Here is a 25,324-nt window from a genome sequence, read left to right on the forward strand (position 1 = left end):
GCTCTGGACTTCAGAGCACACTCATTGTCCAGACCGTTTCATCTTTCCAGCCTGTTAAACTGATCAGTTTAAGCTCATCATCAAACATTTGTGTAGATGTGTTTGGGAATCCTGATGGACCCGTGTTTTGATCATCAGCTCCAGATTGTAAAATAAATCCTACAGCAAACTACATCTAAATTCAAAGTATTAGTACAATACACTGCTGTGGTAGGCTTAGAGTACGCTCAATAATACAGAAACTAGATTTTGAATTCTTTGAATCAAATATTGACACATGAGATGCTTTGCAATTAATTTGATTAATTAATCAGTATATTATTTAAATAATAATTTGACTGAAAAATTAAATCGATCAACAGATCTCCTTTTGACTTTAACAATGATTCTTCTGTCATTATTAGACTATTAGCTAAATAATGGAACATTAATATAGAAAAAAAAATGCTTTAATATGACACAATACTATCATTGACAGCAAATGTAGGCTAACATAAAGCTGACTGTTCTCCTGCATTAATCTTGTGATGTAATCACAGCATAATTGATGTAAAATGCATCTCATTGTGATCTGGCCCTCCCTTTTCTTGACCGTTTTAGCATAAATTATCAATCTACTTGACCTTTACGATATTTTCTCGACATAATATAATTCTTCTTACTGCACGACATGCATAAATACAGGCTAAACACATGCCGATTGTCTCCCACAGGCCCAGCTCAGCCGTTTCAGTCATTGTCCATTCCCACTAAATGCAACTATTCAATGGATGTTTGAGCGGAGGAATCCTCTCGCTTTGCCAAAACGTACAGTAAACTCGTCTTTAATGTCTCATTAAATGAATGTCAAACAGAACACTGTAATATTTAAAGTGCGCTGTGTTTTCCTGTTCGTCAGAAAGCATGACAACGAACAAAGGAGCAGATTTTGCCATGTAAGCTCCGTATACAGAGACACATTGTAAATGCACACACTGGGGGCGAACAATCAAATTCCTCCGTGGTCACTGTGAACTCAATCTGCCACCATGAGGAATTCTTGCAACATGCTAACGGTGAAAAACCTTGAAGGCATTCCACTAAATCATCCAAATGAAGCATGTTTTCAATAAGATTTAAGACGCACAGAATGCAAACAAGTTGCAATTATAGTTTTTATATATATTAAATTAATATTTGTCACTGATGCTCAAATATGCACACATGGAAATTAAAGATAGCTTTTAAAAATAATCATTTGAATGGTAATGTTGGGAAAAGGGGGGTAAATTGCATATCATCCGAATATTTGTCTTTGGGTGTAACGCTGTTTACAAAGAGGATGTTTAAGAAACTAGTACTAGCAACCAGAGTGAGTTTGTTCAGTCAGGTTGTGTCCGCTGTCATTATGTTAACTAAATATTCAACAGCTTGTGTCCCGCTCACATGGCTATCATGAAGCTGAAAGACCTGGTTCACCCAAAAATTTAGATTTGGTCTTCATTTTCTATCATGCATTTATTAAAAACCTTAAATAATTTAGTTTGAAATGTCTTGAAGGTCATTTTTTCACTTAGCAATACAAAGACTATATTGCAACAGAAAATGCATCAGATAAAAGCACATTATAAATCACAAATTGCATAAATAGCTATGCAATATAGGCATAGGAACAACCAAAATATCTACAATAGATCTTAAAATAATCCAACAAGTCAGTTGGCCAAGCTGAATTCAAGTGCATGGGTTTTTCTTCATATCAGCCCTATGGAGTTTTAGAAGGTAAACATTTTTCATATTTTCAAGATGTTTATTATTATTATTTTTTATTTCTGGTTCTTTGACAAAGCTATATCTACAAGTATAAAGTTCTTTGGAAAGGAATTTGGAAATCAGTCTCTGGGGACATAAAAGTATAGATATACTGGTTTAAATCATCATCATGAAATGTATATGTGTCTATGTGGAAACAAATCTACTATTGTCCAGAAGATGTCAGTAGGCTAAGTACTGTGAAAATCCTGACCACAACGAACACTGCGGATAATAATAATAATAAAAAATGCACAACTTAAGTGCTCAAGTCTAAACCGTGTCATTCTCCCTCTTACAAAGGCAGCACATTTCCGAAATGGCAACAACAAACTCATGAATACCCACGTGCTCCATTCCGCCGCAGTTCACGCGCGTGCACGAGGTCCGTTTCCTGTTCAAGATGGCAGCCACCATGAAGAAAGGAGTGGTATGTGTTTACATAAACGTCTTTCTGTCCAGATTCACGTCGTGTTTTTGCTGTTTTTTCAGTAACCTGTAAGTGAGGCTGAAAGATGTGAAACAGTGCACGAGAGAAATAGCGATGAGTGACTCCGGAGAGTATTTGTTTTCATTGTTTCCGAGAGCAGCTAAATAGCTAACGTCACATGAATCGGGATTTTTCTGCCATTGACATTTAATTCTTATTTACATTTTACGTTTATCGTTCTACAGTAGGCCATTTGCCTTCAGATCATGTGCAAGTAAATACCTGTTTTTGTCACTGTGTGATTATTTCATAAGAATACAGCTATATATTCTCAAAGTGCACCACAGAAAGTAACCTTATTATATGACATTAAATATTAATTGCTGAGCATTTTTATATCAAGCAGCATTTAAAAAAAATAGAGAGCAAAATTAGTTGTTTATATTGTTATAAATGCATTGTTTAATTATAAATCTTGCTCAAATCATAACAGGCAGCTGAAGATGTCAATGTAACATTTGAGGACCAGCAAAAGATCAACAAGTTTGCCAGGAACACAAATCGGATGTCTGAACTTAAAGACGAAATCGAGGCCAAAAAGGTAAATAATTGTTTTGATTAGTCTACATTTTGGGTTGTATTTTGTTCAGGCAGACGCTGATCTAACTCTTTTTCTCTTTTTTTTTTTTTTGTAGAAATCCTTACAGAATCTCGAGGATGCCAGTGATGACCTCATGATGTGTGAGGACGATGCAATGCTGATCCCGTATCAGATCGGAGACGTGTTCATCAGTCACTCGCAGGAAGAGACGCAGGAAATGCTGGAGGCAGCCAAGGTGACGTGAGCCACACAAACCAAACCAAACCCTGTGTGTTTATGTGTGTTGTGCCTGAATCTGGAACACATTGTAGGCTAAAGGTTGAACATCTAGGCTGGAAAGTTTGTAGGTTCAAATCTCACAAGAGTCGTGTAATCATTGTGGTCTTTGCACACGACTTTTATTTTTATTTTTTATTTTTTTGCTCGAATAGCAGTTTTTGTGTGAGTGTTTGTGTGTGTGTGTGTGCATGAGCATACTTGCACTAGGGATATCCCGGTATCAAATTTTCTTGTTGCAATTAATTGCTCATCTTATCACGGTACACGGTATTAACACAGTATTGAAATTTTGTAAAAAAAAAAATAAAAAAAAAATACATGGTCATAATACAGTATAACAGGTTAACTTTTTTCTTATAACAAAAATAACTGAACATTTAAATACAATAAAGCAATACAGAAAATATTTATAAAGCTTTAGACAGATTAAAGTGCAAAAGAACTATAAAGACCCATATGTATCACTTTACGATAAGACCTCATTAATTAACCATTAACATCCACAATGAGCAACAGCTACATTTGCCACAGAAGAAACGAAATAGCCTAATAAGTCTAAATATTTAAGTAGTTGGTGCTGTGATGAACATCATGGTGAATACACAAACCTGAATGGCTATTTAAAATTATTTTAATATGTTTTAGAAAGTAGTGCTTTATTTATGGGGTTTCTGGGCAGCATTTTCAGCAGTTTAGCGCCATCTTCTGTCAGAGAGTGAATGTGCTTTCATTCAGCACGTCTCTCACGTGTTCCTCCATGTGCTTCTCATGCGTGATTGTTTACATCAGAGCAACATGCTCTTTTAAGCAGCATACATCGGTGTTGTGCATTTTGCATGTCTAACACACGCTAACTTTGTATAAAAAATAATATAAATGTATAATACATTTAAAAATGTATTTAGGAGCAAATGCAAATATATTCCCTGCAGAAATTTAAAAGTGTATTACAAACATCTTAATAATCATTTTAAGAGATCTTAGATTTTGCGACTGTTTTGCGTTAAGGTGTTTATTGCAGATGGTTGTAATATCTAACACACATTATTCAATATATAGATTTTACTAGTATCAGCACAAATTGAGTTGCTGCACATCATGTACAAAGCAACCTAACGTAAAACCGCACAGCATCTTAACGTTGTTGGATTTTTCTCAGAATTGTTAGATGTAAAAAAAAAAAAGGTTTTCTTTGTTGGACTTTTTGTATCTAATTTTTTCAATCTCTAAGAAAAGAAAAGTTACCGGCCAACTGGCATCTAGCCAGTGTTTCTTGCTTGCCGAGTGTTTGTTTTGAGCCCTTGTTGTACTGCTCAACATTTCCATTCTTGTATTCTGCTATCCACAGGAAGCTCTGCAGGATGAGATCAAAGCTCTGGAGGGTCGTGTGTCGTCCATACAGGAGCTCCTCGGAGATTTGAAGGTTCAGTTATATGCCAAGTTCGGAAACAACATCAATCTAGAGGCAGATGAGAGCTGAGACCTGGAGCATGACCTCATAGACTATCAGTCTCCAACAGGAAATGGCATTTCTACTCTGACAGCAAGTTCTCGCCCTGTTTAAACTAGTGTTGTTTGTTGCATTTCACATGTCGTTATGTTTAGTGAATGAATTGAGCTGTTGCATACAGGTGGTTTTGGGGCCAGCTGCATGAAGCATCCAACAAGAGAGAATGAGAGGCACTGATGTTAAAAAAATAAAAAGCTAAATATTCCTTTGTTTCAATTTTCTTATTCACTTTTGTTGTGTGATTGGTGCAATGATGTATGCTTAGCATAATAGTGTATTAAGTGAGTCGCTTTGGATAAAAGTGTCAGCTAAAGGATTTGTGTAATGCAAGTTATTTAATATTTATTTAAAGTTACACTATCATTTAAAAGTTTAAGGTCATTTTGTAAAGAAATTAATACTTATATTCAGCAAGGGTAAATTAAATTGACCAAAAGTGACACTAAGGACATTTATAATGTTAAAAAAAGATTTATCTACTTGAAATAAATTCTGTTCTTTTGAACTTTGTATTAATCATAGAATCCTTGAAAAATGCATCATGATTTCCACAACAAGAAGCATCAACTGTTTCAACATTGATAATAATAAGAAATATTTCTTGAGCAGCAAATCAGCATATTAGAATGATTTCTGAAGATCATGTGACTCTGAAGACTGGAGGAATGATGCTGAAAATATAGCAGGAATAAATTACGTTTTTAAATATAGTCAAAATGGCTTTTTTAAATGTGAATAATTTTTACATCTGAAATATTTGGATACATGAAATGGAGTCTACAGATTATTCTCCAAAGGAGGACAGGGGTACTAGAATAGTGTTATGATACAACAAGGTTTTTTTCTTTTTAGAGTTGTGAAGCTAAATGCTCACTTTTACCCAGAGGCCCCAGCGAGGATTGAACTCGCAACCCCTGGTTTACAAGACCAGTGCTCTAACCACTGAGCTATGAAGCCAGTCGATGTGTTCTTTTCTTTTGTTTACATTTTCAATGACAGTGCTCCTCTAATGCCTCCTAGACAGTCTATGCAAATCACCAGCAATTATATATATATATATATTTACCAACTCTTAACAAATTATTACCTTTATATAACATACACTATGGGCTGTTAACATGGGACACAAATGGTGAGAAGCATTCAGAATCCAGAAGGTTTCCAAAAAGCCTGCATTTCATCTCAAAATCAGAGATGAATAACAAGTTATTCATATGGGGCGGATCTACCGGGGTGGCATAGGTTGGCAGTTGGCAGCAATGAATTAAAGGTTATGGCCAATTTGAAAATTTAAGAGCGTGAATCTTTCATGATTCGTGATCCCGCTCCGAACTCCCGAACTGACTCAAAATGATTCGCGAACCCGCTTTGAACTCCCGAACTGACTCAAATGATTCACGAACCCGCTCCGAACCACTGATCTATAATATAGATCTATACTGATCTATAATATAGATCAGTATAGATCAGTGCTCCAAACCCTCGAATTAATTAAAATTGATCCGCGAAGCCGCTCCGAACTCTCGAACTGATTCAAATGATTCGCGAACCCACTCCGATCTCCCAAACTGACTCAAATGATTCGCGATCCCGCTCCGAACTCCCAAACTGACTCAAATGATTCGCGATCCCGCTCCGAACTCCCAAACGGACTCAAATGATTCGCTATCCCCATAACTGACTCAAATGATTCGCGAACCCGCTTCAAACTCCCGAACTGATTCAAATGATTCGCGATCCCCAAACTGACTCAAATGATTCGCGAACCCGCTTTGAACTCCCGAACTGACTCAAATGATTCGCGAACCTACTCCGAACTCCCGAACTGATTCAAATGGTTTGCGATCCTGACTCAAATGATTCGCGAACCCGCTTTGAACTCCCGAACTGACTCAAATGATTCGCGATCCCGCTCCGAACTCCCAAACAGACTCAAATGATTCGCAATCCCCATAACTGACTCAAATGATTCGCGAAAAACTGCATATCACAACCCTTACAAAAATAAACCATGGTTTTATCATAGTAAAGCTGCTTAGTTTCCTTTTGCATGATTGCTTGAGACTATAAAATAAATAAGAATCATAATAAAGTTATAGCCATAGGTAAATGTCGAGAGCTAAAATTGTGATTTGTAAATAATAAAATTTATTCATTTAGTTTTTTATTTGATTAAAGTTATTTTTTGACCCCCATAGTATTTTTTTTTTCCATCATCATATTTGAGGAAGGGGGGCACAATAATAAATCCTGCTAATGGGAACCCTTAAGGTGTTGTTATACACGTCTCTGGGAATGTGTGCTCTACTACATACACACACACACACACACACACACACACACACTGAAGCACGCGTGGTGTTTTCAGCTCTTCACTATATTAATGCATGATGTATGCTACACATGTGCACGTCAGCGCGCTATGAGAGGATTTCACCATTTCATTTGATAAAACTATCATCATTCATTCATATCGTATACACAGACTGACAGAAACGGCAATGTCTTTACCACAATCTGTCAAAATAAAATTTTGGTGTAACTTGAAGAAATTTAAACAGAAATATAGTACTATTGCACAGTAGAGTATGCTATACTTCAAGTAGGCCTATTAGCTAATAATAATAGTTTATTTAAAAAAAACACATAAACTCGGTCTACAACTCACCAAAATAAAAGTTTGGTCTAACTCAAAGAAATTATGTAAGAAATTGCTTGGTAAAATATAGCCTATACTTTAAAAAAAGATATACTAAAACATTATTTTAAAGGAATATCGCACAAGTTTTCATATATGTTTTAATTTAAACTTGCCAAAACAATAACACCATATTTTTCAAGAACAATTTCTAAAAGTACATTTGTATTTGTGCCTATAATGTTTATTTATTTATTATTATTGTCAGCTAATAAAGCCTATGCTTCAGGGACCATATTCATATAACATCTAAGGTTAAATGTAGCTCTTGACTGGTTGAGTTAGATGGTGATTAACACTAAACAGTAGAAAATCAGTTGAGTCTCCCCAGCTGGAAATGTCATTGGCTCTTAAAATCTTGTGTTTCTTATAATAAACTGACATATTGATAACACTGAATCTTTTATAATGTAATGCTCTTAATTACATGTCGATGCATACTGTATGCATTAGTGAGTGTGGTGGTGCTTATGGGGTATGGTCACTTATTCCTTATATGAACTGTTTCAAATACAAGACATTGATTGCATGAGATTAAGTTTTTAAATGGCAGCCTGTGTCCTTTTGTAGTGTGCACATATATTTATCATCAAACTGTGATAACTGTGACTTAAATTCAATATGTATACTTCTGTCATATGTTGCCACCCCTCAAAAATTCCTGCCCCCTTCTCGCCACCCCATCAATATTTTTCTAGATCCGCCCCTGCATATGTTGTACTGATTTTCATCAGGAAGCATTGAAAAACGCATTGGCTTGACTCTGGTAGGGAAGACAGTATTTTATATTTTAGAGTAAATACAAACAGCCAGATTGAGCATTAAAAAGCTGTGACCCTCATGCATTATTTTCACAAGATATCATCATATGTAATCACTTTCATAGTTTATTCTTCTGAGCAAGAAATATAATTATTATTTTGTAATTGCATCATTACAGAGTAAACACATCACTACATGGTGTCAGAACCGTGCTAATTGGCCTAGAAGAAGTGAGTGCTGAATTCCAGCTGTTGTGATTTCTTCATCTGCTTGATCTAATGCTGGTCTGGTCCTGCTGGAGCAGCTGTGATTGCACTGGCCTTATTAAAGTGAGCATGCTCCTCCTAATAAAACAGCACATACATAAATGGAGTTAAAGGATCCGGCAGCCGACCTCTTGAGGATCCAGATCTCAATTAAGAAGATCCTAAAGAGAAGCTCCGCCCACTCTCATCCAGCATCATCAGCCTAAATCCTGAATCTGAGGACATCAGAGATCTTACTTCACACACAACAATAATTTCATGCTTTATTCATTTCTTTACTTCCTGTGTTTTCTGCTTCCATTTTATAAAGTCCCTTCTGACTTTTTCTTCATTTCCAACCTTGCTTCTTCCACGCTTTCCTTTCTTTATTTTCTTCCACATCCTTAATTTTCCTTTTTCTTACTTTATTTAATTTCTTTTTCTTAATTTTCACTGTTCCTTCCTTCATCCTTTCCACTCTTAAAAAAAAATCCTTTACTTGTTTCCTCTCTTCCTTCATTTTCCTTTTTTCTGCTTTCTGTCTTTTTTCCTTCCTTTTTTCCATCCTTCCTACATTTCAGTTGTTACATTCTTCATTATATTAAATTCCTTTCTTCATTTTCTTTCCTTTCTTTCCTTCATTTTCTCGTTGAACTTTTATTTCCTTCCTTTTTTCCCCATCTCTACATTTCTTTTCATCCTTCATTCTGTTCATTTATTGTCTTGAGAAAGCCCACAGACTGATCTACAATTTGAGCTTCTTCTTCTGAGACTAAATTTTAAAATGTGTCTTCACACAGCTTTCAAGCCACAACCACCAAACTCAGGTGAGATCTTCAGACTGGTCTGACTCTGGCTATGCATATCTTTTTTTTTTTTTTACTAAATCTATGGAAAGTCCCATAGACTTTCACTGAGTGGTCAAAACTTCTGTACATTAAGACAGTGTTTCTCAATTCAATCTCTCACTCTAACAAGCCACTGAAACGTGCCGTTTTTATACATTTTGATCACCACACAGTGTTATTGGCTATGAAACATTTTGCATGTCTCTTTTATTAGAAACAAACTCATCAACATCTTATATGGTCTTATAGGGAGTACTTTTTCAGAAAATGTTAATTTTGGGCTAACTATTGCTTTAAAGAGACTTAATTGCTTTATGGGATCCACATTTTTAAGTTCATATTGATGCCGGTTGTGATGTCAGAATTAGTAATTACAAATGTCCACTGTAAGGTATGATCCATAGTTATGATCCATGACTTGACATGCACTTCCACAATCCTTCCACTAGGGGTCTCTGTTTCTCAAGTAATTCCATGCTTGGCGCAGTACTTTAGACACTTCCGCCCAATTTTCACACCAGATCGTCTATGGGGGTTTGCATGGAAAGGTCACCACCAGCAAATCAAGATTTCTGATTGAATCTCTCATTCTAACAAGCCACTGAAACGTGTCTTGTTTATACGTTTTGATCACCATGCAGTGTAATTAGCTACGAAACAGATTGCAAACACACGGTGCGCTGTGCCGCCCATGGGAGAACAAGCACAAATCTGTCTCCCAGTACTCTCTCCTTTCCTCTGGGGAGCTCATAGTCATCGCTCAATATCTCCCTCAAGCCCTATAAAACATAAATCTCCACAGAGACCTATCACACTCCTTCTTGTGTCAGAGGTAATCACAACTGCCCAGGAACAAACATCACTAATTTTTAATGCTCTTTTATGCTGCATGCTGCTACTTGTGGATTATTTAGGAGTATGAGAATCCCTGGTCTGAAACAGCTGCACTTTCCTAGTGTTGCCTTCTATCCTTGTCTGCTGTCTGGTATCTGGATGTATTATATTACTCACTCTGAAATATGAAACAGACTTTTTAAATTCTTTTTAAATCCAGACACTTATAAGAAATATTTTGTGGAAGATATACTGCAGCAATCCATCTCAAAGCCCAAATCTGATAGGCTGCAAAATGATCCTCATCTTTTAAATATCTAATGCATTCAGCAGGGGTTTGAAGTCCTGGAGATGCATCTCCCTGCAGAGTTTGTGCTGGAATTCCCGGCTTTCCACAAAAAAAAAAAAAAAAAAAAACACCTGTGCAATCGAATGTCACTTAAAATGAATGGGGAAACCTAGATGTATGATGTACACAGCTAATTGACTTCTAAACAAATAAAATGCTTCAATGAGTCAAAGTTTCTACAAACACATGATAATACCTGTTCAGCAAATGTTTGCAAAGACAGGTGTGTAAAACAGTACACCATCTTCAATGCTGTTAATTGTACGTCTGTCTAACAAATGCTAATGTTGTTAGCGTTGTTTATCTTCTGCAGTTTAGTTGCTAAGAGACGTCTTTATAAACAATCATCAAAACATTTGCCAAGTTTTGTTTCTAGTAGGATATCAAGTACGAGCCCAGTTTACAAAAAAATTGTTCTAAGAATGTTTTACAACATTGTTAATAATCAGAGATTGTTTTGAGCAGCAAATCAGCATATTAGAAAGACTTCTGAAGAATCTTGTGACACTTAAGACTGGAGGAATGATGCTGAAAATACACAGGAATACATCACATTTGAAATAAAATAAATAATTGTAGCCTACTGACCCCAAACATCTGAACAGTAACTAGAGTTATATAAGTGACTTTTTTGGACTATATTGCATTTGACATTACAGCTCAAAGTTCAAAGGCCAGCTATCTGTTAGCACAAACCTCCTCAGTACTGTTCCCATCACCGGTGTATACACATTTAAATATGTAGTATCTTCAGTGAGTTGACACAGACACTTGATATTTCAGACAGGTGTGTAGCATGGTTCGGCTCTCTTAAGATGACTTCTCTGCATCTAGGACATTCAGACTGACAGTGCAGAATGCGCTCACAAAATGGCAAATCCAACATCCTCCGTGCACTTGATGGAAAACAAGCGCCTTCACTTGACAGCCCATGTAGAAGAGATTATGACAGCCTGACATGTACTGGAGCACCAGGGGATTTGTGGCAGATTATAAACCTTTGCCCACTGCTGGATGTGGCATGGAAAAGAGCTCAGGGACACGTGATACGACGCACAGCGTGGGCCGTGTAAGAGAACTCATTGAGGATTCGGCGTGAAAGAGACGCTATGTTGGCCCAGATGGACTTGCAGTGAGGAACCAATCACTGGCAGGGACTTGGAGATGAATTCATTTGCCAATAATTATATTTCAATCACTGTGGCTCGGGACGCTCTGCTAGGATGCTGAGGGCTTGCTGAATGAAGTCATATTAATGTGTGTTTGAACTTTGCAGGGAACAAACTGTTTGAACCGGGTTAGGGTTAGGGTTACTTTATGTATTGCATTATTATGTATCTTCTCCATATTCTGGTCAGATAATCTTAGACCCTTTTTTTCCTCCAATCAAATTTTTAATAATCTTCAGATCTCCTGAAAATTTCAAATTTCTTTATTTTCTCTGAAACATTTTCAACTCCAAAAAAAAAAAAAAAAAAAAAAAAAAAAAACCTCGGAAAAAAAAAGAAATGTTATTTGACGGGTATCAAATTACAGAATTTTCTTTCTTTACTTTTTGTATGTTCTGTTTTTTTTTTTTTTTTTTTGTAAACTGTTGCTTTAAATAATGTATTTTTGGCTCTGTCTTCTTTCATCAATGACCATTGTTTTCAGATTGGACCACATCCATGTGTGAACCCCACCAGCCTTCCCTCCGTCTCTCAAGGGCAACTCTCCAAAGATTCCCTGATTACAGAGTCACTGATAATTTGCTGCCGCCCGCATTTGATTCATTCTCAGCATAACATGACAGACACCGGCTTCCACTCAGTCCAGTCACATCATGAGTTCTACAACAGGAAACTTTGTCATCTGTGTCCACTTCTCAACAAACACAGTTTTCTGTGTGCCCTCTTCTCAATAATGAGGATCACTGCATCCAGAGCCACTGAGCATTGTTCAGCAACTTGATAATCAATCAACAAAGTACTAGTTTCGAAATCTTGAGTCCAAAGCAAGTTTTCATCTAATATTTCTATGTTATGTTTATATCAGGAAATAATAATAGCTTTAGTTAATTAACAGTAATAACACTCTATAAATGAGAACCTCTACATGTTAACCTGCCAAACTTAGTTGTGCCTGACTAGGTCTGATATCACACTTGAATTTGAGTCGAGGGTTTTCCTCTCTCCTGTGCCGTTTTACCGGCTCATCCTCCTGTGATGACTCACGGGCGCCTCATGATGCTGTGAGCGAGGAAGCAAATGCATTTCGAGAACATCTGCGGCATGTAATCAATCAAAGTTCCTCTTTGTATCAGTCATCCATTGCTATTAGAAATGGGCTAAACTGATTAGAGGGGAAGCACGGAGAACGTTCTCTCCCATCTGCAGCGCTCTGAGACAGAGCACTATTGGGTGAGGGATAAAACATTAATCTTCTTTTAGTAAGTGTGGTAACTGCTTTCTTCCCGTGAGCTGGCCGGCGGCTGCCTGGGCGACTGCTTCCTCCAAATATGTTTTCGGCTTGTACTGCAGGGCACAATGGGCCCAGAATTTCATCTTCACATATTAATGTATTACAGATGTATGAGTGTGTTTAGTTACTCAGTATCAGAGTCAGAAGGTAATGGGGCCTTGTGGCAAAAATGATCCACAAATTCAAGGTGAAGGGGCAAATATTGCCAATGCACACTTATATTACATCTATAACGGCTGTCGTGATAAAAATTATCTAGATCTGTGCATATTGCATCAGATCACTTCTTTATGCATTGTTTTTATGTGTTAAGTATAATAACCAATCACACACTTTTCTTTTTAGGATAAGAACGTGATGGGCAATCAGAGGCATTTTTGATTAGTCAGTCCTGAAAACTGGCCAATCAGAGGTGTTTAAATTAGTCAATGTTGAAAACTGCGTTTTTCTTCTGGCCAGTTTTGGAAATCAGTTCCAGGGGCAAATATTGCCCCTTAATGGAAAAGTAAATATTAGATCCTGCTCAGTGTAGATTTAGAACAGGTTTCCTTAGTTAGCAATGAGAGCAGTAAGACATAGCCTTAAACCAAAGAAATATGAAATGAAATAAAACTTCAGTTGTCCCTCTGTCTTATAAATGAATGAATGAATGGAGTTACAGTTACACTTACTATATAAATAAAAGACTCAATCAATCCATTAAAAATACACTTATATATTTAGCACACTCTTAACGGGATAGTTCACCCAAAAATGAATATTCTGTCATCATTTGCTCCTCACCTCATGTCATTCCAAACATGCAGTTATTCATTTATTCTGTAGAATAAGATATTTTGAAGAATTTTGTTAACCAAACATTTTTGGGTCCTATTGACTTCCATTATATTTTTGGTGCATATTATGGAAGTCAGTTGGACCTGAAAATGTTTAGCTACTCACATTCTTTAAAATATATTATTATGTGTTTTTAGCAGAAGAATAACAACAACAACAACAACAACAAAAAAAAAAATGCACATACCGGTTTAGATATACATGAGGGTAAATTTTTATTTTTGGGGGGCGGCAAACTGTCCTTTTAATTGAAATATCACTTCGTATGTATTATTGATGTCCATGTTTACTACTTTGTCACTATGACAGTTTAACATAATAAACAATAAAACCCTAAATCTGCTCAAGTAATACATAGGTTTTTTTTTTTTTTTTTTTTTTTTTTTTTAAAGAGCATAAAATTCTAAGCTTCACATTTCTGTGTGTAACTCTTCAAAAACGGCTCTGTTCACTTCAGTTGCAAAGCTGATATTTATTTATTTATTTATTTATTGTGGTAATCAACAATATGCAACAAATGCTGTTTTCTGCACAGTTAACAGTTAATTTACTCAGGCATCCTTCACACACAACCAAATTTGCATCAAAAAATTGCTTCTGATGCCCAGGATACTCCCAAATTTGTCACAGACATTTCTGTATATCCAGTATTCATGTGAAAGACAGGGGAACAATAGACATACAGTAGGCTACTTAGAAATGGAGAGATATATCATGATAAATGGATGTCATTAAGGGCCCCTTTACACTTGGCATTAATGTTTAATTCACATTTTGCATCAATTTGCAAATTTATTTTATTCTTTATTTTTTTTTTATTAACTTGATATTTTATTTGTATATATTATTTTATTATTATATTTTATTTATTTTAAGTCTTTTTATATTTTATTAGATTTTTTCATATCTATTAACATTTTATATTTAATTTAAGTCTCCTTTCTGTTGAATTTAAGTCTAATTTGATTCTATTTTCATGTGCCAGTAAGTGTCAGCTTGTTTAAACAATTACTTAGATGCATTTCAGTGATCTGATCACAATGCTTTTATACTTATAGCCATTTACTGTATAGCCAAGTGACTAACTGTAAATTGCATCCCTGCAAAGGCATGTTCATGTCAGGCTGTAAAAGGTGGCCTCTGTTTTCATTTGTTTCTTTCTTCTGTCTAGTGGAAAGCAGCATTACTCCTTCTAATAAACACACAATCCCAGAGTCAGTTGTAGTAGATGACCGCTTTGAGAAGGTTGACTTGTTTGTCACCCCAATATCCCTGAGCATCTGATGGTCGGCTGTAACATCTGCTGTCTCATTTGCCGTTCTAATTCAATTCCCATCGCGCCTGGAACTGGGAGAGAGCGCTCTAATTGACTCCAATTGCAACATACTTTTTCAAGAGTTGTTTTCGGAAATATTTACGGTCACATCTCACAGAGGTCATTGCTCAGGGACGCTTACTGACAAAGAGTTTAACTAATGTTCATAGTTATATTTAATTTCATACCCAGAGAAATTTAAAGGGATAGTTCACCCAACAAAAGGAAATTCAGTCATCATTTACTTTTTTGTTAACTCCAAAAAAGAAATTCACAGAGATCTTCCGAATTTTGAGCTACATTTGTAGCTTTGTGTGAGAAACAGACTGAAACCACTAAAATTCACTAAAACTAAATGAATAAGAGTTGATTTTGAGAATCAGATCAGTCGGATTTGTGAACTAAACATTCAGACCGGCTTTGTGAACTGGATCAATTGATTCACTGAAAAGATTTAACTCAAAAGAATCATTCAATCACAAATTGGATACATTTTATTAAATATTTGTGTTTTCCCCCCAAAACAATAAATGTAGATCAGAGTTCTTAAGCTTTGCACTATAAACTGATTTACTTTTAAAAACGGATACTGATTTGCTGATTAAAAAAAAAAAAAAACATTCTCTAAAGTTTTATTCATTCACAGATGGGACAAATTTTGAAAAAACGTTTTTCAATATTAAAATTTTTTCCAATGACAAAAAAAAATGTAGACCAGAGAATTTAGGAGACAAATAATAAAGTATAATGCATTATTCAATTTATTTTGAAGTAGCCTTTTGTGCAAAACAGACCAACAACACTAAAATTAATTAATACTCATCAGTAAGAATTGATTTTGAGAATCAGGTCAGTTTGATTTATGAATTAATCATTCAGACTGGCTTTGTGAACTGGATCAATTGATTCGTTAAAAGATTTGACTGAAAACGAATTATTCAATCACAAATAAATCAAAACAATGTACAGTGGGGATCGAAAGTTTGGGCACCCCTTGCAGAATCTGTGAAAATATGAGTAATTTTAAAAACATAAGAGAGATCATACTAAATGCATGTTATTTTTTATTTAGTACTGTCCTGAGTAAGATATTGTATTAAAAGCATATTGTATTAATATATGCATTAAGAGCTGGGGGGTGAAAACTTTTGGAATTTGAAGATCAAGGTAAATTGTAACTTAATATTTCAACAAAATAAGAAAAATTTGGCCATCTTCATTGTGTTCAAAAGTTTTCACCCCCCAGCTCTTAATGCATCTTGTTTCCTTCTGGAGCATCAGTGAATGTTTGAATCTTTTTAAATAGTTGTGTTTGAGTCCCTCAAATGTCCTCAGTGTGATAAGATGTATCTCAAAAATCATAAAGTCACTGCTGGAAAGGGTTCAAATATGCAAAGATGCTGGAAAACTGAAGAATCTGCAGGACCTTAAAGATTTTTCTGAAGAATGCTGCTCAGTTTAACTGTTCAGAACAAACAAGGGACTCATGCACAACCATCACAAAACAGAAAGACAGTCGAGGATCATCAGGTAACAGAACACAGTATTAAGAACCAAGGGTTCCCAAACTTTTGAGTGGGGTTATTTTAATAATTTCAGCAATTCTTTTGTCTTGTGGACTAAATGTTAACATATTTTATATACAATATCTTACTCAGGACAGTACTAAATAAAAAATAATATGCATTTAGTATGATCTCTCTTATTTTTTGAAAATTACTCATATTTTCACAGATTCTGCAAGGGGTGCCCAAACTTTCGATCCCCACTGTATTATTGTATCACTAGAAGTAAAAAACTAAATATAAGCTATAAATTAAATATAATCTCATGATTTCAACATCACTGTCTCTAAGCTTTAGAAAACAAGAGATTTTTACAATGTTTAGCAAGAGCGCATATTTCAGGCATTTAATCAAAAAACCCACTGACCTTTGTGACAATGGAACCAGAAGTGCTAAAATGCACTTGTTTCTGGGTTTTTGCCAGCAAAAATACATCATCTCTACACTCTGATGGACCACTTTTTCATCCTACTTCACATTCATTTTAAAGAGCAGCCAAGATATTTTAATAGAATTCACTTTTTGTCAAGTTTGGAATGACACGAGAGCTAACAAGTAAAGTCAAAAGTTAAATTCTTAGACAAACTATTCCTGTAATGCCAAGTTTATTGATTCATTTCCATGAAATTGTCTTGTATAATTGAGTGAATCTATCTGAAACTTGTCTCCCTGTACTTCTGCTCTCTTCTGCATGGCCGACAGACTTTAATGGAAATACAAATGACTTGCATAGAGAGAAAAGTCCGCATCTCCCTAAAGTCTCCACCGGTAATACATTTCCAACTTGATTAGAGGTAAAACCTTGGATGTTCTTTCGTTTCTGTTGATTAAGTTGATAAGGGAATGAAACGAGAAGCCATTTCTACCTGCAACTGAAAAGTGCATTTCAAAGAGACTGTTCGGTCTTTGTGTAATACCTGATTATTAAGGATTAAATGTGCCTTCAGAAACCAAATTCTGTGTAGACTATGTCGGTTTGAGGAAGACATGACATACGTGTATGCATGCAACAGCCACAGTAATTACCAAAGTGTGCATATTGACTAACTAAAAAACAGTATTTGATTTGTGGCTGTTGTTCAAGGAATGCAAAGCCCAGGTTGCTTTAAAAGCATGCTGTGCCATTTAGAAATGGATCCAGCGAGAGTAAAACAAACATTTGAATAGGCACTCCAGTTTGACCCGGCCTCTGATTATTAGTCTCCGTGCGTTGCACCTCTTATAGACCTGGCTGACAATAGTTGTGGGTTGTAATGTGAGTTTCTGAGAGCTGTTGTCAACATTGGCAAAGCGTTTTATAAAAAGGCTGCCTGGATCTCACACGGGCCTCCCATTGAGTGCATTTAAAAGTGAGAAGGTAGTTAGAGCCAAGCATCATTTCTCATTTACCAGTGAATGCCTTCCTTTAAATGCAGCTTGAACTAAATATTCCAAGCCTAATTCCCTCTAGAGAAACATGTTCATAATTCATTTCGGAGATGAGATCGTAGAAGAGTGTGGTTAGTATTCATTTTTAGTGCATAATACCTGTTCTGGGTCATTAGGGAACTGAAGGAAAATTATGAAACTAGGAATTTATTCGGAAACAATTTCAGGGCCTGCACAGATCAGGAGTTTGTAAATTAGCATTCGCTGCAAGTGTCAACATGCTAACACTTCATTACAGTTGCTGCTAAATAGTTTAAGCTGGCTGCACATGAAACTTAACCGATTTTAAAACCATGCAACCATGTAGGGACATGTTTTAGCATCCTACTCAAATCTCCAGACTGGCTCTGAATTTCGGCAACTAGCGTCAACTTCTCCGGACATTAAATTGGCGGAAAATCAGGGCAAAAATTGTGTAGTGTATTCAAGCCTTAAGCAGCAGCCCCTGACGGATGACTGCCACACAAACAAACAAAAACACAACTAAAATGTCCCAGGCCTGGTCCTCTCTCGTCCTTCACTGTCGTCACTCCTCCTTTTAATCTTCTGGAGCTCCTCGCTCATTATCATTTACTCCACCGGCCCACTCGTCACAGACAATAGTATAGTTGCTGAATATTGGTTGGGACATGTCCCTAGCATTTCTACTAAATTTTACACCCTTGCTAACCACAGATCTTATTATGGGCATTAAACCAAAAACGCATTCATTTTGGAACTGGAAGTGCTCGAATGCACTTTTGGCCTACAAAAACATATCATACCTGCAGCACTCAATTTAACATTTAATTTGAGTATGATTGCAGTTTCAGGTGACAGATTTCTGTATTTATAATTAAGACACTAGGAAAAAATGTTTTTCAAAGTTTGTGCATTAAAACAGTCTTTTTTGGCCTACTGTTTTACTTTTAAGTACAGTTAAATGGAGCCTCTTTTACTTTTCACTCAAGTAGGCCAAATGGTTTTGGTTAGGACTTTTAATTAAGTCAAATTTTGACACATAACCTATAATTATGCATAATTTTTCAGTACTTGCTAGAGCGCTGCCCCTTGCATCTATTCATGCAAGTTAATTACCTTACGGACTAAACTGATTCTGAATGCATTTTAGGGTGGGTGTAAGTGCAGTCCTGCTGAGTGTCCACTTCAGCGTAAGCCGCAGAGGTTTGTAGCTTTTACCGTATCCAGAAATAGCAAAAACATCAGGTTTGTTGTGCTTTAGCGGAGAAGATCCACTCACAAACTTCAGTGAGCACCTGTGCACTCTGATCCTCAGAGTGTACTTTCACTTTCCTCCATCAATTATTAATACAGCATCACCTGAGGTCTCCGTTCACGGAAAGTCAACAGTGTACCCGGCCGACAATTCCACTTAAACAAAACCAAGGTGCCACACACACACACACATGCAGTTCTCCTTTAGAAAGATCGCTGTAACAGTGACAGCTCTGGTCCTTTGTGTCGTTTCAGAGTGTTTCCGTAAACCTCCGAATATCCCTGCATGTTGTTGAACAGACATAGGCCTTTGGCTTTTTTCTTAAGTATGATAGATGGAGTTTGGAGCTGCTTGACTGTCCACATTGTGTCCTTATTCTCCCGGAGGGGAAGAGACTGCCATCGAATAGCAGTATAATGCTTCCAGCCGGCTTTTGTTTCCCCTCAATCTACAGCGACTCAATTGTTTCAGGCTTTTATTGGCTTCCTACATAGTGCCTGTGAGACGCGTGATTATTGAAGATGAAGTGCAGTGCTTCATTGTTCAACGCTAGCTTTACTTCGCATTACTCAAATAAATTAGACGTGTTTTCTTGCTCAAAATTATTCCCAGTAAAGCTCTATCTTCCGCCACTTGCGAGGCTGCATAGAGGCTAGTCTCACAAGGTTCTGTAGGACTGAATTAGGCTGAAATGTATGTAACACATCACTAATTTACCCGCTGGTGAGCTGGTGTCTTAACCCTCAACTCATGGAGACACGTATATTACACCATTTTCACCATTTGGAAAATGAAAAATATGCATTTTAAAGGTGATTGGTATCTCGAATTTCACCATACACACATGTAGCCTCTGGATAATTTAATACACATATTTTCCATGCAATTGTTTCCCATATGGTGTGCCTGTGTGGCTAATACACATGGTAGTTCAGGATAGTCTGAGGCTGGGAAAACTCACATTCACACACACAACAGAGCTCCTCAGGGCTCTGTTCTCTCCCCACTGCTCTTCTCCCTCTACACAAATGACTGCACCTCTAAAGACCCCTCTGTCAAGCTGCTGAAGTTTGCAGACGACACTACAGTCGTCGGCCTCGTCCGAGACAGTGACGAGTTTGCTTACAGACAGGAGGTTAAAGAGCTGGCTGTCTGGTGCGGTCACAACAACCTGGAGCTGAACACGCTCAAAACAGTGGAGATGATCGTGGACTTCAGGAGAAACCCCCCTGCTCTCCCTCTACTCACCATCATAGACTCATTCAGGAGTCACTCACTATCTCTCAGAGGTTGTACTTCCTTCATCTGATGAAAAAGTTCAACCTGTCCCAGGATTGTTAGGACCGCAGAAAGGATCATTGGTGTGCACCTGTCCAGTCTTCAGGAGTTGTACAACTCCAGAGTGAAGAAACAGGCAGGTAACATCAGCAAAGGCCCCTCTCACCCCGGACACAACCTGTGTGTGTGTGTGTGTGTGTGTGTGTGTGTACAATCATTACATGGTTCAAAAAAACAACAAAAAACACTACCTTTTACCATAGTTTGACATTTAAAGCATATTATAATCTGTTCAAATTGTGACTTATTTAGCCTCCAGCTACTCACTTATAAGTGCTGAATGTTTCCTTTTGGATTAAATTATACTATTGTTTTTCACAGAACTTTGTCTGTGTATATCACTTAAATAGTTTAATTAAATTTCCAATTCAAATCAAGAGCATAATTAAATTTTTTCCATCGTTATTTATTGTCGTTGTGTATGTATGCATGTATTTATTTTTTACATTTATTTAGTAGCTGCCAGGTTATGACAAAAGGTATGTTTAATGATTATTATTTTTCTTGGTCTTTTAAGTTTGTGTGCGTGTGTGTGTGCGTGTGTGTGTGTGTGTGTGTGTGTGTGTGTGTGTGTGTGTGTGTGTGTGAGAGAGAGAGAGAGAGAGAAACACAGAGAGAGAGAGAGAGCATTTGTTATTGTCAGGAAGGAAAAAGGAATATATCAATACTTGAACTTTAGGTAAATCTTTTTAACTTGGACAATGTTGTTCATGTCACTGTTTGAGTAAGACACTATTCTGAATCTGAGTCTTCTACTGGACACTACAGCAACCTGTAATTTGTTGGTAAATGGTAAACGTTTAGTCACTAATCGCTTTCATTGCATCTTTTTTTTTTTTTGATCACATACGATAAGAGTGAATGGTGACTAAGGCTATCAAAAAAAAAAAAAAAAAACTTTTGCCGTGTGTTAAACTATGTATTTTCACATTGATGTGAAGGTTATGTTGGACCGCAATTATTAAGGTATTTTTGATTCAAATTAACTGAGCACCTGTGGCAGTGCGATTTGTAGTTGTAGAGAAAAGCCACACATGTGTATCAGTAAATTTGAAGTCACAGAGTGAAATGTTTTAAGAGTTGCAAACCTGTAGCCTTTTTTTCTCTCCCACAAACACAACACAACAGTTACACCTTCTCAAATTCTTCATTGCAGGTGCACAAATCCTATTCTACAAATCACACATTTAGAAACTCGTACGCTCACATTTTTGAAACAATTGCTGCAGTGAATGTGGTGCAAAACGCATTTACACACCCGCATCAAGAAATGTGCAGTCGTGGAGAAATGTTGAACATCCGCAAATCAGTACGTCAATTCATCAAATGAGAGTTGCACACTTGTAGAATATTTTCTCAGAATGTCTTGTATATTTTTCTACATAACTACAGCTTCTTGAATCTGCTGCGATGAAGCTCAAACACTGTTTTTTCGCTTTCAAGCGACAAGTTTCGCGCTCTCCCTTTTGCACCGAGATATTTGGTTCAAAAGTGATTTGTGCATCTGTAGAGGTAGTGGGCGGGACTGTTTAGAGATTACAGAATTTCAGCCAATCAGAAGAGCTACTGAGCCAGTAGATATGGACGCAATGGATGTTTTCTGATGCTGTCATTAATGGTTTCTCAGAGCTGTTGACCCTGCTCTGTGTTAAGTCACTATTAAGATAAATGTTTGGTGTTTCAATGCAAAGAATATTGTTTTTGATTTTGTTTTTGTAGTAAAGATTTTGCATTGCATCCCTTGCTCACCAATGGATCCTCCTGCAGTGAATGGGTGCCGTCAGAACGAGAGTCCAAACATCTGATAAAAACATCACAATAATCCACAAGTTATCCACACCACTCCAGTCCATCAATAAATGTATTCAATATAATGTAAATATATTTAAATGTAAATCATCACTTCTGGCTCCATGATCCATAATAACACTTCCTCCTGTAAAAAAGTCCATCTCCTATTGTCTCTCACATCAAAATCCACCCACATATTTGTTAAGAACTGTTTTGGACTGTTTTTTTTCCTTGTAAACTGTGTTTGATCTGTGCAGACTTCTCTCCTTATTCAGGTGACTTTTTTAATGCAAGAAAGCAAAATTATAGATGATTCGTGTTTTAGCCGGAAACAACCATTTTAAGATAAATATACCATAATAATGGATTTTTCTTTTCTTTTACAAACACGCAGCTTTTGACTTCACAAGATGTTACCTGATGGACTGGAGTGGTGTGGATTGTGTTTTTATCAGCTGTTTGGACCCTCATTCTGACGGCACCCATTCACTGAAGAGCAACCATTGGTGAGCAAGTTACATAATGCTAATTTTGTCAGAATCTGTTCTGGTGAAGAAACAAACTCCTCTACATCTCTAAATGACATTTATAAGGAAAGTGAAAGAAATAGAATAGCGCAAAAAAAATTCTGTAACACTATTTAAAGTATTTTAACCCTTTATTTATTTATTTCCGAATAAATGAGATCATGACATGATCAAATTTAATGGCAGATGTATATTGCAGCTATTAAAGGTGGTTGCTGAATTATTTATTAAAATTTGCTTCTTTGTTCAATGACAAGGTTGCATGGGCAAAGAGGGTTTAAAGATTAATATAAATGCATTTTCTTGATCAAAGAACCTAGAAAGGGATTATTCTCTAGCTTGAGAATCAAAAAGGGTTTGAATGCAGGTCAGTTTTTGAAATGAAAATTATTACAGTTTTTGTATTACATTGTTTACAATAAAACGACAGAAAACGGCAGTGCTTCAACCAACAGGACAGATTAGACCTCAATACCCCAAATGTTTCTTTTAAATGGCATTGATATTGCATGGAATTGCATTGAAGAGCTTCTCACATTTTAACCATCTATGCCAGTACAATTTAGTCTAGAACTACTTTTAATCACTGGTTTTAAAAATACTTTTAGTCTGGTTTTATAGTTGTCCCGCAAAGGGAAAAATAACACAACTCTCACCAAATCTAACACGATTTGCTCAAGATCTGATTAAAGGTACGGAAAAAGGGTGTCACTGGAGAGGAATTCCAAATTCATCGACATGCTTTAAATTATTCTCAAAACATCAAGAGTCCCTTGACCCTCAGCTTCCTCCGCGATTCATGAGGGCCGTTATTGATTTAAGCAGGTGTAAGAAAAGCCGTCTCACCGCGGCGGAAATTCAATCTTACCTGACATCGGTGGGTTTATTGCTCAAGACGCTGTCACAACAACCTGTGCTGCTCACATATCAAAACAAATGACATAATTCACCATCTCACAGTCTCATTGTGTCATCCGCCAACAAATATTACTCCATCACTGTATTTTCCGGTAGCTGTAACAGCCCCAGAAAGTATTTGGACACTTGAACATGTCTGAATGCTATTAGATAGTAAAATATCAAATGGCATTTAATATTTCAGTTTAAACATTTTCTGTGAAAAGATGTCTATGAGAAATGTACATGGAAAACAAAGTGCTTGTTTGGCTATAGAGCCATTCAGTTTGTAATCCTAAAATCAAGAAGAGAATTGGCATTTTCAAATCATGGGATCCCATGGGAAATTCCTCTGGCTTTTATAATAGCTATGTGTAAAATAATGTCTGTTGTTAACATTGCTCTACAGCATGAATTAACATAACATTTTCTTTAAAAATGAGGTAATTTAGTTATTTGTAGCATTATTTACTTTAACTAAAGATTCTTTTTTTTTTTACAAAAAGTTCTAAATTCTTTATTTTAGGGGCAGATATTGTGGAAAATAATGTGTTTATATTACAGGAGCTGAGTTTCATCATTATTTGGTACACAGCAAGTTGCTTTTAATTATCTCCCAAGATTTCTGTGCAAAACTCATTAACTACCCCAGAAATAATTAGCATTACAGGCAAAAAAAAAAAAGAAGAGAAGCCCCAGAGGGATAAAAGTTAAGCATTCAATGTTTTGTTAGTTTTTCTATTGTGAGACTCTGTATTTTAAGAACTTAAGTGTCAAAAACAGAAGAGAGAGGAAAAGGGAATATTTATGGACTGAGTGAACAGCTGAGAGTGTATCAGTACAGCAGAGATCATGAGCAAAAGTTAGAAAGAGATGCAGAAAGTCACATGCAAAGATAACATTTTGTCATCTTTTCCTATTGTTCCAAACCGGTATGACTGACTTTACTGCACAGACATTGTTCATGTTTTCTTTTCCATGCTATTACAATTAATGGGGCCTGGAGCTTTCAAGCTTACAAAAGGATGCAAAATGACCATAAAAGTATCAAAAGTGGCCTATATGACTTCTGTATGGAAGCAGGCTTCTGACACAATATATATATGGTCATAATTACCTTTTTTTATTTTGTGGCAGAAACTCCCATACTTCTGAGCTACATACTGCATGTAAGAATTTTTATTATTACAAAAAACCTTATGTGATGGACACACCTAAATTAAAGTTACCTTTCCTTGACTGGAACATTAAATCTGAATTAATCATTGAGACTGGTCCAATTCAATGATTCATTGATTGTCTTGGACTCAAAATAATAATTGCTACTTGTCTCAGCAACAAATTATGAACTTATGCTTTAAGTAGAGCAAATGCAAATGTCAAGACTTTCAGTGAATGAGACTCTTTAGGTCTGTTAAGCTGTTATACATCAACAGAAAACTTTAGCACATGAGTCATTTGGTTCGTTGTTATGTTGGAGCTTTTGCTTTTTTGAAGCATTAAATCACTGGTCCCCTTCCACTGTAAATGCATAGAAAAAGATTCTCCTTTTGTGTTCCCCAGAAGAAAGAAATTCATTCAAGTGTCACAAACAGAATGAACG

General features: G+C 36.3%; 1 protein-coding gene and 1 non-coding gene across 2 annotated transcripts; one reads left to right on the forward strand and one right to left on the reverse strand.

The window, feature by feature from the left end:
- The first annotated feature begins 2,124 nt into the window (after nt 1-2,124).
- Nucleotides 2,125-4,816, forward strand: LOC113076081 (prefoldin subunit 4-like). Its single transcript, XM_026248753.1, has 4 exons — nt 2,125-2,221; nt 2,715-2,822; nt 2,917-3,057; nt 4,450-4,816. Exons 1-4 carry the CDS (start codon nt 2,195-2,197, stop codon nt 4,579-4,581), a joined length of 408 nt encoding a protein of 135 aa, XP_026104538.1. The 5' UTR covers nt 2,125-2,194; the 3' UTR covers nt 4,582-4,816.
- Nucleotides 4,817-5,495: 679 nt separating this feature from the next.
- Nucleotides 5,496-5,568, reverse strand: trnat-ugu (transfer RNA threonine (anticodon UGU)). The gene has a single exon. It is a non-coding gene; the product is annotated as a tRNA-Thr (tRNA).
- Nucleotides 5,569-25,324: the final 19,756 nt, after the last annotated feature.

This window comes from Carassius auratus, unplaced genomic scaffold (genome assembly GCF_003368295.1).
Source record: "Carassius auratus strain Wakin unplaced genomic scaffold, ASM336829v1 scaf_tig00018647, whole genome shotgun sequence".
NCBI classification, from domain to species: domain Eukaryota; kingdom Metazoa; phylum Chordata; class Actinopteri; order Cypriniformes; family Cyprinidae; genus Carassius; species Carassius auratus.